Source organism: Dictyostelium discoideum (assembly GCF_000004695.1).
Source record: "Dictyostelium discoideum AX4 chromosome 2 chromosome, whole genome shotgun sequence".
In the NCBI taxonomy this organism is placed as follows: domain Eukaryota; phylum Evosea; class Eumycetozoa; order Dictyosteliales; family Dictyosteliaceae; genus Dictyostelium; species Dictyostelium discoideum.
Window position 1 is genome coordinate 7,479,251 of NC_007088.5, and position 19,426 is coordinate 7,498,676.

General features: G+C 22.5%; 11 protein-coding genes across 11 annotated transcripts; 4 read left to right on the forward strand and 7 right to left on the reverse strand.

Moving 5' to 3' along the window:
• Window positions 1-359: 359 nt before the first annotated feature.
• On the reverse strand, window positions 360-2,405 carry DDB_G0276847 (hypothetical protein; the record flags this gene model as incomplete). The annotated part of the gene is made up of 2 exons (XM_637848.1): window positions 360-2,136; window positions 2,278-2,405. The coding sequence occupies 2 exons, from the start codon at window positions 2,403-2,405 to the stop codon at window positions 360-362; spliced, it is 1,905 nt and encodes a 634-aa protein (XP_642940.1).
• A 392-nt stretch (window positions 2,406-2,797) lies between these two features.
• Window positions 2,798-3,418, reverse strand: DDB_G0276849 (hypothetical protein; the record flags this gene model as incomplete). Its single annotated transcript, XM_637849.1, has 1 exon — window positions 2,798-3,418. One exon carries the CDS (start codon window positions 3,416-3,418, stop codon window positions 2,798-2,800), a length of 621 nt encoding a protein of 206 aa, XP_642941.1.
• Window positions 3,419-3,556: 138 nt separating this feature from the next.
• DDB_G0276851 (hypothetical protein) lies at window positions 3,557-5,407 on the reverse strand (the record flags this gene model as incomplete). The annotated part of the gene is made up of 2 exons (XM_637850.1): window positions 3,557-5,255; window positions 5,394-5,407. 2 exons carry the CDS (start codon window positions 5,405-5,407, stop codon window positions 3,557-3,559), a joined length of 1,713 nt encoding a protein of 570 aa, XP_642942.1.
• Window positions 5,408-5,946: 539 nt separating this feature from the next.
• On the reverse strand, window positions 5,947-7,575 carry purH (AICAR transformylase / IMP cyclohydrolase; the record flags this gene model as incomplete). Its single annotated transcript, XM_637851.1, has 1 exon — window positions 5,947-7,575. The coding sequence occupies one exon, from the start codon at window positions 7,573-7,575 to the stop codon at window positions 5,947-5,949; it is 1,629 nt and encodes a 542-aa protein (XP_642943.1).
• Window positions 7,576-8,145: 570 nt separating this feature from the next.
• Window positions 8,146-9,201, reverse strand: commd4 (COMM domain-containing protein 4; the record flags this gene model as incomplete). Its single annotated transcript, XM_637852.1, has 4 exons — window positions 8,146-8,189; window positions 8,295-8,712; window positions 8,881-8,949; window positions 9,199-9,201. The coding sequence occupies 4 exons, from the start codon at window positions 9,199-9,201 to the stop codon at window positions 8,146-8,148; spliced, it is 534 nt and encodes a 177-aa protein (XP_642944.1).
• Window positions 9,202-9,657: 456 nt separating this feature from the next.
• DDB_G0276853 (hypothetical protein) lies at window positions 9,658-10,440 on the forward strand (the record flags this gene model as incomplete). Its single annotated transcript, XM_637853.1, has 1 exon — window positions 9,658-10,440. One exon carries the CDS (start codon window positions 9,658-9,660, stop codon window positions 10,438-10,440), a length of 783 nt encoding a protein of 260 aa, XP_642945.1.
• Window positions 10,441-10,736: 296 nt separating this feature from the next.
• On the forward strand, window positions 10,737-12,929 carry DDB_G0276855 (hypothetical protein; the record flags this gene model as incomplete). Its single annotated transcript, XM_637854.1, has 1 exon — window positions 10,737-12,929. One exon carries the CDS (start codon window positions 10,737-10,739, stop codon window positions 12,927-12,929), a length of 2,193 nt encoding a protein of 730 aa, XP_642946.1.
• A 241-nt stretch (window positions 12,930-13,170) lies between these two features.
• On the reverse strand, window positions 13,171-14,659 carry DDB_G0276857 (hypothetical protein; the record flags this gene model as incomplete). Its single annotated transcript, XM_637855.2, has 4 exons — window positions 13,171-13,575; window positions 13,650-13,941; window positions 14,042-14,192; window positions 14,305-14,659. The coding sequence occupies 4 exons, from the start codon at window positions 14,657-14,659 to the stop codon at window positions 13,171-13,173; spliced, it is 1,203 nt and encodes a 400-aa protein (XP_642947.2).
• A 157-nt stretch (window positions 14,660-14,816) lies between these two features.
• Window positions 14,817-15,765, forward strand: DDB_G0277091 (hypothetical protein; the record flags this gene model as incomplete). The annotated part of the gene is made up of 3 exons (XM_637856.1): window positions 14,817-14,871; window positions 15,141-15,167; window positions 15,284-15,765. 3 exons carry the CDS (start codon window positions 14,817-14,819, stop codon window positions 15,763-15,765), a joined length of 564 nt encoding a protein of 187 aa, XP_642948.1.
• A 457-nt stretch (window positions 15,766-16,222) lies between these two features.
• Window positions 16,223-17,169, forward strand: DDB_G0277093 (hypothetical protein; the record flags this gene model as incomplete). Its single annotated transcript, XM_637857.1, has 3 exons — window positions 16,223-16,490; window positions 16,526-16,576; window positions 16,646-17,169. 3 exons carry the CDS (start codon window positions 16,223-16,225, stop codon window positions 17,167-17,169), a joined length of 843 nt encoding a protein of 280 aa, XP_642949.1.
• A 108-nt stretch (window positions 17,170-17,277) lies between these two features.
• DDB_G0277095 (hypothetical protein) lies at window positions 17,278-18,737 on the reverse strand (the record flags this gene model as incomplete). The annotated part of the gene is made up of 3 exons (XM_637858.2): window positions 17,278-17,685; window positions 17,922-18,253; window positions 18,449-18,737. The coding sequence occupies 3 exons, from the start codon at window positions 18,735-18,737 to the stop codon at window positions 17,278-17,280; spliced, it is 1,029 nt and encodes a 342-aa protein (XP_642950.2).
• Window positions 18,738-19,426: the final 689 nt, after the last annotated feature.

Consider the following 19,426-nt stretch of genomic DNA (forward strand, 5'->3'; position numbering starts at 1 on the left):
AATTTAAATTTTTTTTTTTTTTTTTTTTTTTTTTTTTCAGTGTGGTTATTAATGTAGGAAAACAGTTTTGAGGTGTGAAAAACAGTTTTGAAGTGAGATTAAATTTATAATAATCCTTGAAGGTAAAAAACAAAAAAAAAAAAAAAACATATCAAAAAAGTCAAAATTAAAAAACCAATAAAAAAATTGAAACCTAAGTTAAATTATATTAATTATTATTATTTTTATTTATTTATTTAAGAAATACAATAAATTGATTAAGAATTTGAAAAATCTAAAGGTACTTCTTCAGTATTACATTGAGCATTATTATTATTATTATTATTATTATTATTACTATTACAATTTCATTATTATTATTATTGTTGTCTATTTTCTAATTTAATTTTTTGTTTTAAAATTCTTATACCAACTCTATGTCTTTTATAAATTATAGAACCAATTATAATAATGATTGCAGCACCTACAGCTGGTGCAACAATTACCACTGGTAAAAACCATTTTGGTCTGGAATCATCATCATCACATGAAGTTTTATAATCTTGGTCTACTAATAAAGAGAAATCAGGATCAATTAAACATGTTTTACAATGTGGTAGATTTAGCCCAATTAAAATAGAATCAGTTCTTTGTCCAACAATTGAAGTTGACATAAAAGTTTCTCTACCATCCGAAATTACTTTATTGATAAATCTACCATAAAAAGTTTTTGAATCTTTTGAAATGGTTAAATAATTTAAAGATTGATCGTTTTTGAAATCATTTGTATTTATATCTAATTTCTTTGCGTTACAATTTTTATTACCATTTGAATTATTATTACTATTATTATAATCGCCTAGAGATGATTTAATTCTTAATTGAATTGAATTTAATGTACTATGATATGTATAATTTTGAATTGAAACTGTTAATTTAAGTGAACCGGGTGATAATGTAAAATTAACACCTGCAAATGAATAATTTTTATTTTTACCAATAACTTCTTCAATTGAATATTCAATTGTGCAACTTGCATTTGAAATAAATTGTGAAAATACAACAATTCTATTATTATCATTATTAGTATTATTATTGTTATTAGTTTTATTCCATTTATTACTTAATAAAAATTCATTTACTGTTGAACCATTAAAATTTAATTCAACAAGTGAATAAATAGAAATTTGATAATTTGAACCATCATTTGAAATTGAAGCTTCACCTGTTGTTTCATTAATATTTGGTTTTGATGATGGTGCATCAGGGTTGGAATCTTGTGAATTACAATTGAAACCTGTAAAACCATTGATACAAGTACAAATTCCTGAATCAGTATTACATATACCATTTGATGAACTTGTACAATCATTAGGACATGAATGTTTAATTTTAGTATATTGAAAAATTTGTTTGCCAGTGTAGGATATATCCATATCGATTATTGTTACATCTTTTATACCTTCACCTGGACCAATATCACATTGAATTGTTGAATCATTAATAACTTGAATATTCTTACATTGTAATTCACCAATTTTAATTGATAATCTTTGAGATGTAGTTGTTGTTGTTGTATTATAAATACCAAAATAACCATGTAAATAAGTTGTACCGCCATTAATTGTTGTTGAATCAACAGAGTTGATATAAATTCTAGACAATTCACAACCTTTACCATTGGTTTGAGAATCACATTCACATTCACCAGTTACTCTATTACAAGTACCATGTGGTTGTGAACAATTCAATGGACAATCTCTACAAACTAGGCTAGTATCAATTTGGACTCCATATGTACATCTTTGAATTTCTAGTCCAGGTGCTGTTACATTTAATTTTGGGATATTTGGGTTACATGAAAAAACAAATGATGTTTTTCTTCTATTTGGTTCTGGTGCATCAGAACAATCATTACCTGTTATTGGTTGGAAAATTTTTGATCTATACACAATTGTCATACCACTTGATGTATAATTTACAGTTTCACCAACATCTATAGAACCAAGTTGAAAAATTCCAATACTCTGACATGCTGTTGCTCCAGTTACATTACAAATATTAAGTGTGCCATTGCAAAAATTAAAATAAGTTTCGAATGAAGTTGATGATAAATTTGTTGAAGGAAATGCTACTGTATATTTTAAATCTGGTATCCTTTTTTTTTTTTTTTTTTTTTTATTAATATAAAATAATTTTTTTATTTTTTTATGGATCAAACAGGATTAAAAAAAAAATTTTTTATTTTTAAAATTTTTTTTTTTTTTTTTTTTTTTTTTTTTTTTTTTTTTATCTTACAATTTTAATGATGATAGATTATAAGGTTGGTTTACAATTGGATTAAAATATTGACAATCTGAACATTCAACTTTTGTTATAAAATTATTTAAAAATATAAATAAAAATACAAGTAATATAATTTTCATTTTTTTTTTTTTTTTTTTTAAAAAATTAATATTAAAAAAAAAAAAAAAAAAAAAGATTTATAAAAAAAGAGAATTGAAAAAAACAAATAAAAAAATAAAAAAAATGATTGGTTTTTGGAATTAAAATGGGAAAAAAAAAAATAAAAAAATAAAAAAATAGAAAAAAAAAAAAACAATAAAAATATCTTTTTTATTTTTTTTTTTATTTTTTTTTTTTAAAAAAAGCTCGGAATAAATCAAAACCACTCCCAATTTTTATTTTAAAAATATCTTCGCTCCCAAAAATAAAAAAGATAAAAAAAAAAAAAAAAAAAAAAAAAAAAATCTTTTTTTTTTTATTTTTTTTTTTTTTTTCCGATTATTTTATGATTACTTTTTCTGACTAAATTTTTTTATTTTTCTTTCAAACCTTTTGCAGCCATTTTGATATTATGTTTAATAATTTTAATTTCCACTTTTTTCTTATAGTATAGTACAGATCCAATAATTATTATTAAAACAAAGGTAACGGCAGGAGCACCAATAACAACATATAAGAACCATTTTGGTCTAGCATCATCACATGATGTTTTAAAATCACTATTTACTAATAAACTGAAATCAGGATCAATAATCACTTTTTTTAAAAAATGAGGTAAATCTAAACCAATAAAAACCACATCATTATTATTACTATTATTATAATTATTATTTATTACTGAAGTTGAAATAAATGTTGGCCTATCATCAGATAAAACTTTATTAATGAAACGACCATAAAATGTTTTTGAATCTTTTGAAATTGAAAAATAATTATTTAAAGAATTACTATTATCCAATTTTTCCGAATTAATATTTAATTTCTTTGAATTACAATCAATATTATTATTATTTGTTTCATTTTTACCAATTTTCGATTTAATAATAAGTTGTAAATTATTTAAATTATTTAAATATTTATAATTTTCAATTACAATGGTTAATTTAATTGAACCTGATACAACAACAAAATCAACATCACAAAATGAAAACATTTTATCTTTACCAACCACTTGTTCAATAATATATTCAATTTTACAATTTGAATCATTATTTAAATTTTGTGAAAATGTAACAATATTATTAATATTTGTGTCATTTGCCAATGGAGAAGAAGATGATGATGATGAAGATTAATTCCAACTATTTTCAAGAAGGAATTCTTTAACAATTGTACCATTATAATTTATTTCAACTAATGAAAAAATACTAATGAAATATTGTGATTTTTCATTTATAATTGATGATTCACCAGTTGTAAGATTTACATTAGGAGTTGATGGTGATAAACCTTTTGAAGAACAATCGATACCAGTGAATCCTTCATCACAAATACAAGCTCCATTTGTTGTATTACACTTACCATTTAAATAACAATTTGTTGAACAATTGAAAGATGGTTGGATATATTTAAAAATTTTCTTACCCATAGCTATTAAATCATTATCAAAAATTTCAACATCTTTAATACCACTACCTTTTCCAATAATACAATTTATAGTTGAATTATTGAACTGATTAATATCAGTACAATGCAAATCACCAATCAAAATGGTAATATTTGAAGTTAAAATACCAAAATAACCATAAATCGTTACATTTCCACCTTCGATTGAAGTTGAATCAATTGAACTAATATACAATTTTGATATTTCACAACTATTACCTATTGTTTGTGAATCACAATTACAGAAACCAGTGCCATCTTCTTCAACAACTATGCATAAACCATGATTTGAACAATTTAAAGAACACTCAATATATTTAAATTCAACTGTCGAAGAATTAGATTTACCAATTGAAATTATAGTATTGTGAATACCAGTACCTGGTCCAACATAACAAGTTATGGTCGTTTCATTAATATGAGTTATATTTATGCATTGTTGATAGTCACCAATATAAACTGTAAATGGGAAATTATCATTTGGTGAACCAAAATTACCATAAAGTGTTGTTAAACCACCACTAATATTTAAAGGAACAATTGAATTTAAACTCAAATGATAAGTCTGACAATGGTTACCACTAGTCAATGAATTACAATTACATGTATACTCCTGATCGAATTGACATTCACCATTTGTAGAACAATTTGCTATACAACCATTGAAGAATATCTTGGCATGAACTGGTCCTAAATCACCAATTCTTAATATAACATCCTTCGTTCCTTGATTCTTACCAGTTGTACAAATTAATTCATTCTCACTAATATAAAATATTGGGTTACAATTTAATTCTTCTATTGAAATTGAAGTTGAACTAGAATTATCGCCAAAATAACCTTTAAAAGTTACATTTCCTCCATCTGCTTTTACTTCTAATTTATTGGTAATTTCAATTCGTGAATTGTCACATATTTCTCCATTTGTATATGAATCACAAACACATCCCTTTTGATCATTTATATCACATATACCATGTGAATTTATATCTCCACACCCTGGTGGACAAGGTACACATACTGTATTGGTTAAATAGGTAACACTATAAATACATGTGGCAATTTCCTTAATTTTATTATCTTCAATTTGTTTTTTAAATAAAGTTGAATTATATCTAGTACCACAAACTAAATTGACTGTCAAATTTCTCTGACGATTATTTTTCACACAATCATCTTCTTTTCCAGTCAATAAAATTTTTAATCCATCAATAGTTGGTTCATAAAGAATTTTTTCACCAATTGTCTTACATCCTGATTCTTGTATAAAAGGAGCTTTGATTTTATAAAATAGGCACAAAAATTCCGCATTTTCACAAAAATTTATATGAGATCTTAATTCTGGTTTATCATTTTGATAAATAAATGTTAAATAAGAGTTGGAGCTATTAAATTAAAATACAATTAATTAATTAATTTTTTTTTTTTTTTTTTTTTTTTTTTTTTTTTTTTTTTTTTTTTTTTTTTTTTTTTTATAAATTACCCTTGTAAACTACCTAAAATATAAGTTTTGTCAAATTTACTTTGATAAATACATTTGATTTGTGCAAAATTTATATTTTAAAGGTAAAATAATAATAAAAGAATAGGTAAAATGGGTTTCAAAATTTTTAAAAAAAAAAGATTTAAGAAGGATTTTTTTTTTTTTTTTTTTTTTTTTTTTTTTTTTTTTTTTCTTCAAACTAAATAAATAATAATAAAATAAAAAAAAAAATTAAAAAAAAAAAAAGCCACTTGATTATAAATTATTCAAAAAATTTGCCTTCCTTTTAAAAAAGATATTATCTTTAATAATCGATCTTTTTAGTCCAATAGTATAATTCCTTTTTTTTTTTTTCTTTTTTAAATTCCAACCAAAAACTTGTTTAGAAAATTTCCAATAAAATTAAATAATTTTTAAGCCAATAAAAAAAATATCCAGTTTTGAAGCCATAAAAAAAAAAAAAAAAAATCTCTTCTTGTTTAATTCACTTTTTTTTTTTTCCAATTGTTTTTTTTTTTTTTATTTTTTTTTTTTTTTTATTTTTGTTTTTGTTTTTGTTTTTTTATGAATATATGAAAAAATTTAAATTAGTTTTAGTGTAAGAAATTTCTATTGCCAGTAAAAACCATTGGAATACCATATTTATTTGCAGCATCAATTACTTCTTGATCACGAATACTACCACCTGGTTGAACGATACAAGCGATATTACCTTGATGAGCTAAATCGATTGAATCGGCGAATGGGAAGAAAGCATCAGAAGCCAAAACACTTCCTTTAACTTTATCACCACCAACTTTCATACAAATGTCAACAGATTGTGAACGATTTGGTTGACCAGCACCAATGGCAACGATAGTTTCATCCTTTGATAAAACGATAGCATTTGATTTAACATGTTTTGAAACTCTCCAAGCGAATAAGAGATCTTTCATTTGTTGTTCAGTTGGTTTATTTTCAGTGACGACCTTCCAATTCTTTGTAGCTTCAGCAAGGTCACCTCTGATGATTGGATTTGGAGATTGAAGTAAAGCACCACCAGTGATGGTACGAATATCAGGTTGAGTGAATTGAATTTGATTGGCGGCCTCTGGTATACGAAGAATACGTAATTTCTCTTTTTTACTTAACAATGCTAATGCATCTTCGGTGTAATCTGGTGCGATGATAACTTCATAGAAAACACTTTTCAATGCAGTTGCAGTCTCTAATGTTAAAGTTCTATTGAAACCCAAGATACCACCATAGGCAGATTTTGGGTCACCATTGAAGGCACGTTTATAGACCTCAGCTTGTTCACTATCATTAACACCCACTGAAAGACCGCATGGATTGGTATGTTTAATGACAACACATGCACATCTATCAAACTCTCTGACTGCTTTCAATGCAGCATCACCATCTAAAATATTATTATAAGATAAAGCTGGACCATGTAATAATTGTGCATTTGCAATACCACCTGTACCTGGACATTGATAAAGTGCTGCTTTTTGATGTGGATTCTCACCATAACGTAAATCATTCTTCTTTTCATATAATGGTAAAAATGTTTGTGGGAATTCTACATTGACAGATGCTGAATCTGTGCCTTTAACACCTTGAATGGTAGTTGCATTTGTTAATTCAACCTTTGAAAGATATTGTGAAACGGCTGCATCATATGAACATCCATGTTGGAATGCTTTTAATGCCAATTTCTTTCTCTCTTCCAATGTGATTGAGCTTAAAACATTGGTGGAATCAGTTGATGATTGTATACGCTCACCAATCCATTTATAATCTGATGGATCGACAATGATTAAAACATTTTGAAAATTCTTTGATGATGCTCTAATTAATGTGTGTCCGCCAATATCAATATTTTCAATTGCTTCCTCTAATGTTGTTGATTCTTTTGATACTGTCTCTACGAATGGATATAAATTTACAACTACGATTGAAATTGGTTTAATGTTATATTTATTTAAATCGGCTTGATGATGTGCCAACTCTGGACGTGCTAATAAACCACCATGAATCTTTGGATGTAAAGTTTTCACTCTACCATCTAACATCTCTGGATACTCTGTAACATCTGAAACTTGTTGAACTTTTAATCCATTATCAACCAATGATTTTGCTGTACCACCTGTTGAAATTAAATTAAATCCTTTACTTGAAAGAATCTTTGAAAATTCAACAATACCACTTTTATTATAAACACTTAATAATGCTTGCATTCTTTAATTATTTAATTTAAAAAAAATAAAAAATAAAAAAAAATTAATATTAATTTAAAAAATTATATTATTTTATTAAAAAAAAAAAAAAAATAAAAATAAAAAAATAAAAAAAAAAAAAAGTATCCGACGTTTCGTTTCGTTTGGTTGCACTTCATCAAAAAAAAAAAAAATAAAAAAAAAATAAAAAATAAAAAAAAAAAAAAGTAAAAACAGAAGAGTAAAAATTTTATAGATATAATTACCTTTTTTTTTTTTTTTTTTTTTTATTTATGTGAACTAACTAATAAATAAAATAATTTGTTGAAAAATAAAAATAAAAATAAAATAAAAAAAAAAAAAAAATTCTCTTGTAGTGGTGTGTGTTAATAAAATAAAAATTAAAAAAAAAAAAAAAAAAAAAAATTAAAATTAATTGTGCATTTTACTTCCGTTTTGTTTTGCCGAAATCATGTTTCCAAAAGGAAAATAAAAAAAAGTGAAAGGGGTGTGAATGATTTTATAAATAAAAATTATTTACACACTGTTTTTTATTTATTTTTATTTTTTTTATTTTTTTATTTTTATTTTTTATTGATTTACTGTTTCCATTAAAAGTTTTGCTCCTTTTAATTCTATTTTTATCATCAAAATAAAATAAAAAAAATTTAAATAATTAGTATTTATTTATTTTATTTTATTATTTATTTTTTTTATTATAATTTATAGAATTAACTTACCATAATATAATACATTAAATTTCTTTGCACTAATTTCAAAAGGATGATTAGTAATTTCATTATTTGAATGATTTTTAACTTTAAAATTTAATTGAACACTTGGAGAATTTACTTCTTGAATTGTATTTGAACTTAGAATGAAATCAACTCTCCAATCCAATGAATGTAATGAAGGTAATTTTAAAGTATTATTATGAAAGATTGAACGTAACTTTTCTTTATGTTCTCTGAATGCTCTTGAAATGGAATCACAATGTTCCTTTGGTAAACCAAGTTGTTGTAATTCGGTTGATAATGTACTTTCATCAACATCATTTTTAACTGAATTAAATATAATAAAATGAATTGCTGCAATTAATGCTTTAATATCTCCAATTACAAATCCTGCATCTTTAACTAATTTCTCAACTTTTTCAAACTATAATTTAAAAATAATGATAATAATAATAATAATAATAATAATAATAATAATAATAATAATAATAATAATAATAATAATAATAATAATAATAATAATATTTCAATATGTTAATATTATAGAAATAAAATAAAAATATTATAATAATAATAATAACAAATAACTTACATCTATATTTTCACCTGATGCTAAACTTGTTATAACTTGTACTGTTAATAATTTAATTCTTATATTTGTCTAAATGTGTATGATAAGAAGAATTAATAAATCAAATTTGATTTGTTTATTATTATTATTATTATTTTATTATTGCCATTATTATCATTATTATTATTGAAACCTACAATTTTTGATAATGGTGAAATTTCACAAATAAACCATCTTGGGCATTTAAATCTCCACAAATTTAAATTTCTAAATAATACAATTTCGAGTATAAAAAAAAAAATCTTTGTTTTATTCTTAAAAATAGAGAGGGATATATACCATTTTTGTCCTTTGAGAGAGATTTTTGGTTTTTTTTTTTTTTAAAATTGGAGATAGAATTATATTTTTTTTTTTTTTTTCACTTTTTTATTTTCACTTTTTTTTTTTTTCACTTTTTTTTTTTTAATCAAATTTTAATTATTATCTTTTTTCACGTCTGGGTCAAAAATAAAAATAAAAATAAAAAAATAAAAAAGGTAACTTAGAAAGATCTTTTCCTAAAAAAAAAATAATAAACAAAAAAAAAAAAATAAAAAAAAGGAAAAAATCAAATGTAAAAATAAAAAAAAAAAAAAAAGTTTAAAAAGAAAAAGCAAATGAATCTTTTTTGGTTCCAAATAAAAAATAAAAATAAAAAAAAAAAAAAAATATCTTTTCCCACGAAACTTGTTTTTTTTTTTTTAATTTCATTTTAAAATTTAAAATTTGATTATTATACAATATATATATTTTTAAAAAATGAATAAGTTTATTTTTAAAATATTTATTTTAATTAGTTTTATAATTTTAAATAATTATTATTTTTGTTTAGGTTATACAGTACCACAATTATATGCAAATTTTATACCATACCAAAATGAAAAATGTATAGGTGATAGTATTGGGGTTGGATTATCAATTACAATTGGACCATGTATTGGCAATATTGGATCAATAGTTGGTAGTAATTTCGAAGTTAAATCAACATCAACATTCTCATTATTTGTAAATGCATTGAGAGTTGGTATTTTTCAATATGATAAAGTTGAAAATGGTGATAAATGTTTTGGAAGAGATTATTCGGAATTTTATACCTATAAAAATGGTACATGTAATTTAACACCACCATTCTTATCAGCTGGAAATCATTTAATTTCAAATGGTACAACCATTGCAAACGGATTACCATTAAATAGTCAGTATTCAATATTTAGTATTACAGACTCTCCATTCTTTGGCTTACCATCCGATTCAATCAATACCCAAGTTTACACTCAATTTAATAATGAAAATCAAAATAATTGTTCAATTTCAAATCAATTATATTCAATCTATTTTACAAATAATTTAGAAATTAATTTTAATAATGATAATAATAAAGAAAATAATTATTCAATCACTTATTCTTGTGATTCAAATAATCAACCAACTCAAAATATTTGTAATAGTAATAATAATAATAGTAATAATAATACTCAATGTAATACTGAAGAAGTTCCTTTAGATTGTTCAAATTCTCAATCAATTTATTGTATTTCTTAAAAAAATTAAAATAAATAAATTCTATTTTTAAATTGTATATTTTAACTTTTTTTTATTTTTTTTATTTTTAATTCCTTTTTTGTAATTTTATTTTCACACCAGTTTTATTTTTATTTTTTTTTTTTTTTAATTTTTTTTTTTTTTCAAAATTTTTCAAAAAAAAAAAAAAAAAAAAAAAAAAAAAAAAAAAAAAAAACCTTTTTCCTCGAACTTGGTTTTCAATATTTAATTATAAAATTTTTTATTTGGAATTATAAAGTGTACTATAGAAAAGAAAGAGAGGATAGAGTGATATAATGAGTACAGATAAAAAACAAGAAACAATTGCCAATAGCAACAATAATAATAATAATACATCACCTTCAAATATTACTACTCCTACTCCAACAACAGCAACAACTGATAAAACAACATCAACACCAACAACAACATCAACATCAACACCAACAACAACATCAACACCAACACCAACACCAACACCAACACCAACACCAACACCAACACCAACACCAACACCAACACCAACACCAACACCAACACAACAATCAAATATTTCATCATCATCAAATTCAACAGAACAAAATAATAATAATAATAATAGTAATAATAATAATGATATAATTGAAAAAGATTTAACAAATAGAGAAATTGAAATTAAAAAGATAGTATCAAGTGCAGAATATACAGGACCACCAAAAAAAACTATATATTTAGAGGATAATACAGATATATTTGATCCAAATGAACCACAGATAAAAGAGGATATAATTCGTATGATTATACAATATTTACAAGATGAAGGATATACAGCATCATTATTGACAGTTCAAGATGAAGCCAATGTTAAATTCAATGAACATGTATACAAGATAACACAAATGAAAAAGATGAAAAAAGCGATTTTAGAGGGTGATTGGAATGAAGTTGAAAAGTTAACAGCAAAGAATACATTTAAGAATCACCAATCATTCCTTTATGCAGTTTATAAACAAGCCTATTTGGAGTTATTGGAGAAACAAGAGTATCAAAAAGCATTTTCATACTTAACGAAACGTTTGAAACCATTGGAAGGTCGTCAAAACAATGCTGATGAGTTTAAGGATCTTTGCTATTTACTCACTTGTAGATCGGTTCAAGAGTTGAATTCATTCAAGAGTTGGGATGGTTCAAAAGGTACCTCTCGTGAGAAATTGGTTGAACAATTTCAATCAATGTTGGAACTAGAGAATACAAAATCAACAGGTGCTCTATTTCGTGTACCACCACATCGTTTAATTTCATTATTCAAACAATCGGTTGCCTATCAAATTGAATTTGGCCGTTATCATCCAAAGGTTATGCCAAAAATTAAAACACTTTTAGATGACTATAGTTGTTTTGTTTTACCCAATAGTTTGAAATTCAATTGCAGTGGTCATAAAAAGAATGTTAAATGTGTTGAATTCATTGGTAATGGCTTAACATTGGCTTCAGGTTCAAGTGATAATACAATTAAACTTTGGAATACTGAAACTGGTACTTGTATTAACACCCTAACTGGTAATACAAGTAGAATTTGGGATTTATCTTCATCTTCAAATGGTAATTTATTAGCAAGTTCTGCTGGTGATGGTATTATTAAAATTTGGGATGTTTCTCAAAATAAATCTTCAATTTCATCATCATCATCATCGTCATCATCATCATCAATAACATCATCAATTACATCAGGTATAAATAGTATTAGTATTAATAGTGGTATTAATAATATTAATAATAATTTAAATAATTTAAATAATAATAACAATAATAATAATAAATCAAATGTAATTAATAATAATTGTTTATTAAGTTTAAAAGCACATGAAGGTGATGCATATACTGTTCAATTTCATCCAGGTCAAAATCATATAGCAACTGGTGGTTATGATAAATCAATTCATTTATATGATGTTAGAACTGGTCAATTGGTTAAATCATTCTCTGGTCATACTGGATCCATTTCAAAGGTTATTTTCAATCCACATGGTAATTTAATCATTAGTGGTAGTAAAGATAGTACTATTAAATTTTGGGATATCGTTAGTGGTGTTTGCATTAAAACATTATCTTCTCATTTGGGTGAAGTCACTTCAATCGCTACCAATAGCAGTGGTTCCTATCTATTAAGTGCTTCAAAAGATAATTCAAATCGTCTTTGGGATATAAGAAATGCTCGTCCAATTAAACGTTTCAAAGGTCATCAAAATACTTCAAAAAATTTCATTAGAAGTTCATTTGGTCCAAATGAATCTTTGGTGGTTGGTGGCTCTGAAGATGGTTATACTTACATTTGGGATATTGAAACTTGTAATATCCTTCAAAAATTAGGTACCCCTTCAAATAATATGCCAATGGTTTATTCTGCAACTTGGTGTCAAGAACAATCATTATTAGCAACTTGTTCTCAAGATTGTTCTGTAAAATTATGGTGGTATGATAAATCAATGCCAGTTTTTAATTCAAATTAAAATTACAAATAATAATAATTATTATTATTTAAATAAATGAATAAATAAATAAATAAAACAATAAATAATAAAAACAAATTAATAATAAATAATTTATACATCACTTTTTTATTTTATTATTTTATTTATATTTATATTTATATTTGTATTTGTTTTTTTTTTTTGTTGGAATCTTTTTTTTTTCCAGAATTTTCCACATGGGAAAAAAAAAAAGTAATTATTAAAAATTTTAATTAATAAATTAATTAATTAATGGAGTTGTTGGATTATCATCATCATCATCTCTTTGATTATATTCAGCTTCAATATCACGAGTATTATTTTTTTTGAAATTTCCATGAAGGTTGTTATGATTATTATTACTATTATTTTGATTGACAACAACTCTACCATTAACTACTTGAGGATGATGTAAATAGGAAGTTGAACCACCTGATGATATTCTATAGGTTGGTGTATTTGCAGGTTTTGGTGGCATTTTTCTAAATAATATAATTACAAAAACTGATGGTACAACTTCACTAACTGTATAGTAAATTGCAACACTTGTAAAGTTTACATGTAATTTGGGATAATATGAAACTACTAAAAATAATAATGATCTACCTAAAAAACAAAGTGTACATAATAATGTAAAAACCACAACCTAAAAATAATGATAATAATAAAAAAAGTTAATTAATTACCTTTTAATTAATCTAAAATTAAATATATACATACTTCAATGAATTTCTTTTTTTGACCTCTTGAATGAATCGGATTTCTTTTTAATTTTAAAGATAATTTACAACCATAATAAAAGAAAGCTAAACTTGCAAGTAATGAAATTGCAGCATAAAATGTATTATCAGTTTTATCAATTTGTTCTCTATGTGTTCTTGGTAGAGCGAAAATCAATATCCAAATTATAATTTGTAAAATATATATAATACCAATTGCTAAAAAAAATAATGGTTTTACTTTTGCTTGATATAATTTAGTTTTATTTCTTGAATGATATACAATTTCAATCCTATAATTATAATAATAATAATATTAATAAGTTTGGTTCTTCTTGATTTAATTTATCTTAATATCTATCTGTTTGTCTGTCTCTCTGTATGTTTACATACCAAAATAAAATTAATAAACAAAATGTTGTAAAAAATGAAACACAACCAAGATCATCTAATATTGTAAATCTTTCTAAACTAAATTTACCAATATTAAATGTTTCTTTATCATAACTTGATAATGCTACTGAAAAAAAGAAAACGGTTCTAACTGTAATAATTAAAATTAGTAAATTGGGAAAAAAAAAAAAAAAGAAAAAAAAGAAAAAAAAAAAAAAAAAAAAGATGATTGTGGTGGGATTGAATTTCATGTGATCACTTACATGTACATGTTAAAAATAAGAGAACTAAAAAAGTTTTTTGTGTTGTAACTTTTCTTAAAGGGAAACCAATAAAAAAGATACGAATAAATTGAATTAGAGGTGCAAATAATAATGCACCATATATTGCTCCCATCACTATGAATACTGTATATAATGATTCTAGTGATACTTCATTATATCCGCTATCACTATCATTGATTCCCGATGATGAAGAATTTGGTTTGGTTGTAGGGGTAGCTGCCCCACCTATTATTGTATCATTGTTATTATTATTACTATAAAGATTATGATGATGATTACTGTCACCATACCTATTATGTATTGCTATCTCTATTATTGAGAATAATGCTCTCATCTTTTTAATTTATTTTATTGATTCGATTTTTTTTATTTTTATTTTTATTTTTATTTTTAATATTTTTATTTTTATTTTTGTGTTTTTTGTTTTTTGTTTTTTGTTTTTTGAGAAATAAAAAAAAAAAAAAAAAAAAAAAAACAAACAAAAATGGGTTATGATAACTGTGACTTTATTTTTGTTTTTATTTTGGGTGTTTGATTACAGTGAGAGTTTTTTATTTTTTTATTTTTTTTTTTTTTTTATTTTTTTTAAAAAAAAAAAAAAACTTTAAAAAAAAAATAAAAATAATTTAACTTTTTTTATTAAAAATCATTTTTTTTTAGTGGACATAAAATATCTGGATATGATATCATTTTTTTTTGATGGTTTATTGAAAAAGTTAAATTATTTTTATTTTGTTTTTATTTTTTATTTTTTAATTTTTTTTTTTTTATTTTAAAATTTTTTTTTTGTTTAAATTTCCTTTTACTATTAAAAGAACTTGAGACTAATGGTTTAAGTTTTGGTTTAATTTTTTTTTCATTTTTTTTTTTCATATTACTTTTTTAATTTTTTAAAAAGAATGGTTGACAGAACAAAACCCAATTAAGGATTTTAATTTTTAATTTTTAAAAAAATAAGTTTATTTTATTTATTTATTTTTTTGCCTTGCAGAGCAATCTTCACAAGAAATTCCAATTTTCATCTTTTTTTTCTTCCATTCTTGTTCGTCATCTTCCTCTTGCTGTTGTTGTTCATATTCTTCTTCCTCCTCCTCTTTCTCTTGCTGTTGTAACAATGTTGTTGTTGTTGCTGTAGTGATTGTTGTTCTTGTAACAATTGTTGTCGTTGTAGCAATTGTAGTTGTTGTTGTTGTTGTTGTTGTTGTTGTTGTTGTTGTTGTTGTTGTTGTTGTTGTTGTTGTTGTTGTTGTTGTTGTTGTTGGAGAAATTGTTGTTGTTGTTGTTGCTGTTGTTGTTGTTGTTGTTGTTGTTGTTGTTGTTGTTGTTGCTGTTGTTGTTGTTGTTGTTGTTGTTGTTGTTGTTGTTGTTGTTGTTGTAACAATCGTTTTTGGTCTCGCTGAAGTTGTTTTTGTTGTTTTCTTTAAATTTCATTTTGTCTAAACTTACTGTATTTTTATTCTTCTTCTGCATTTACCTTTTAACTTTTTATCAATTGTTGTGTCTATAATTTCCCATTGTCTTTTTAACTTTTATCTAATTCCATTGTTCTGATTTTAAACTATCAATATTCTCTGAACCATTGGCGCTCATTTTATTAACTAATATTTTATTTAACTAATATTTTATTTAACTTTTAAACAGAAATTCCAAAATTTTTTTTTTTTAATTTTTATTTTTTTTTTTTTTTTTTTTTTTTTTTTTTTTTTTTTTTTAATTTTTTTATTTTTTATTTTTATAACCACCAACAATAACCAATTTTCAAGATAAAAAATAAAAAATAGTTTTAATATCATCAAAAATAGAAAATAGGAAAAAAAGAAAGAGAAAAGAGGAGGAGGAGGAGTGGTTTTAATTAAAAAAAAAAAAAAAAAAAAAAAAATTAAATATAAATAGTTAAATGCAAAACAATTATAGAAATAGTGGTAATGGTAGTGGTGGACAACAGCAACAACAACAAATTATAACGATAACAATACCAAGAGATTATAAAGATATTGTAACGAAATTTGAAAGACAATCATTCCCAGATGAATTATCAAGGAATGGTGTTAGTTTAGTTGAATTTGAATTCACAATAAATGAAATTAATAGAATATTACAAAAAGCAGAAACTATCGATTCAACCACTGTCATTGAAGAAATCATTGGTTGTTTAACTTTTTTTAGTATATTTTTATTTTATGATGATAAATATAAAAAGGTAAGGGTCAATCTAAAATTCCAATATATATATATATAAACTATAAATCAAGTAATACTAATAATATAAATAATAATAATAATAATATTTAGTGTATAAAAAGATTAACACAATTTATAGAAGAGCAAAATCAAAATATATATAATCCAAAAGGTATTACATGGATTAATCCAATGTCTAATGGATTCTTAAAAATTGATATCATGGTTAGACCTTCAAATACTGAAGTTTCTTCTTCTTCTTCTTTAACTTCTTCATCAAATGCATCACCATCTTTCCCAATCAATAATTCAACAATTCCAAATAATTCAAATTTTAATAATAATAATAATAATAATAATAATAATAATAATAATAATAATAATAATAATAATAATAATAATAATAATAATAATAATAATAATAATAATAATAATAATAATAATATACAATCATCACCATTTAGATCTAGATTGAATTTAGAGGAAAAAGATGTTTTAAAACCAGAGACTATAATAAATGTTGTTACAAATAGTAGTATTGTAGAGTTATCAGATGAAGAGGATGAAGATGATGCAAACGATGAAAGTAATCTATCTTTTAATAATAATAATAGTGGTGATCATGGTGGTTCAAGTAGTAGAGATATAAATAATAGTGGTTAAATAATTATAATAATAAATATGTACAGAGTAAAGATTTTTATTTATAAAAATTTATGCAAAAAAAAGTGTTTGTTATTATTTTTGTAATTTTGTTATTTTGTTGATATTTTATATTATATTGATATTTGTATTTGTATTATTTGAGGTATCATTTGAATCAGTTGTTACAGTTGCATAAGCACATGCTTCAATATTGGTATAGTTATCTTCTGCTATTCCAGTCATTGATGATTCTATTGTTCTTTCTTTTTCTATTTTAATTTCTTTTTTTCTTTTAATTTCATTTTTAGGTTGTTGTCGTTGATGTTTTTGATTTGTATTTGATTCTAATTTTTTATTATCTTTTAAAATATAAATCATTTCTAATGATAATACAATTTCAAAAAAGAATTCTATCCCAAATACTAATATAGTATCATAGTTAGTTTTGTTTGAAATTCCATATTTCATGAATAATAACATTGATAATACTGTAACAATAAATGTAATTGATAATACAGTTGTGACAAATAATAACTTTTTTTTTTTTTTTTTTATAAAAAACATTAAAATTTAATATTTAAAATAATAAGAATTAAAATAAATTTTTAATTTAATTTAGTTACCTTTTTAATTATTATTTTTTTTGATTTTTTATATTTATTAATTGTTACATTTTTAATTCTTTTATAAATTAAAATACCATATATTATAAAACCAAATGAAATTAATAAACCTATTATTATTATAAAACAAGTATAAAATTTTGAAACAAATTGATATCTACCATCAAAATAATAATATTTTGATAATTTATTATGATGATTTGAATTTGATGCACTTGTTGAATTTAATATTTTAATTATTAATTCAAAACAAAACCAAAGTGAATCAAAAATTATAAAACAGTTTCTTGCAATTGGATTAAATTTTGAAATACTTTTATAAGCATAACTATTATTTGAATATTTAATTGACTTGTAATGATATAATCCAATCCAGTAGATAAATACTAAAATAAATGAAGAAAATATAAAAAATAAACCCCATCCACCAATTAATTCAATAATAATTTTAGTAAATCCTCTTTTTCCTAATGGATCAACTGTTAAAAATAATAAATTTGCTTTTTTTTTTTTTTTTTTTCAATATATAAAAAAAAAGGTATTAATTATATTATTATTTTTATTATTTATTATTTTCAATATAATATTTAAATTGAAAAAAAAAAAAAAAAGATATTAATATTATTATTATTTTTTTATAATTATTTAATTAATTAATTAATAATAATACATACAAAGAGTACCAATTATAATAAATGAAAAAGAAATAACTTTTAATTTTTGATTTTTTAAATTTGATTTTTGTTTAATTATTAAATTTAAAATAAAATTAAAAATTGTAAATATTAATAAAACTCCAAATAGTATAATAAAACTGTAATTCCAAATTTTATAAACTATACCCAGTGAGTCTATATATGAAGTTTTGCATTCTTCACCACTCCAATATGGTAAACAATGACATTTATTATTAATACATATACCATTCTCACCACATAATAATTTATTAATAGTACAATTCATTTATTTTCTTTTTTTATTTATTATTATTAATATTTATTATTATATATTGTTATTATATATTTGTATTATTATTTTTTTATCTTTTAAAAATAAAATAAAATAAAATTTTATTATTATTATTTATTATTAAGAAATTAATATTAAGGTTCAATAAAAAAAAAAAAAAAAATCTAATAAAAAAAAAATTATATTAATTAAAAATTTATTAAATTTAAATTCAAATAATAAAAATAAATAAATATAAAAAATAGAATTTCTTGGTTTAGTATATCTTCTTTAATAATATTTACACATATTTTCCTGTCATAGGTTAAAAAAAACAAACATATAGCTACATTTATAATAATATTTTTAAATTTAAATTATTTCAATTTGTAATTGTATTTTGTCTAACAACCCCTCTCCCCATTTTCAAATTTAACCCTTTTTAAAAACTAAAATAGAAAAAAAATCTTGAAAGATCTAAATTTAATATATTATAATTAAAATCAAAAAAATGTGTGGGAATTATCTATTTAAATTATTTGTTGGGGTTATAATAAAGTGAACCTAATATAATTTCTTTTTTTCGGGTACTTTATATTTTTATTTAGATTAATATACAATTATTTTATGGGTTTTTTTTTTTAATCAAAATGATGACGACAGAAACGTAAAGTCACAATACAAAAATGATAAAAAAAATAAAA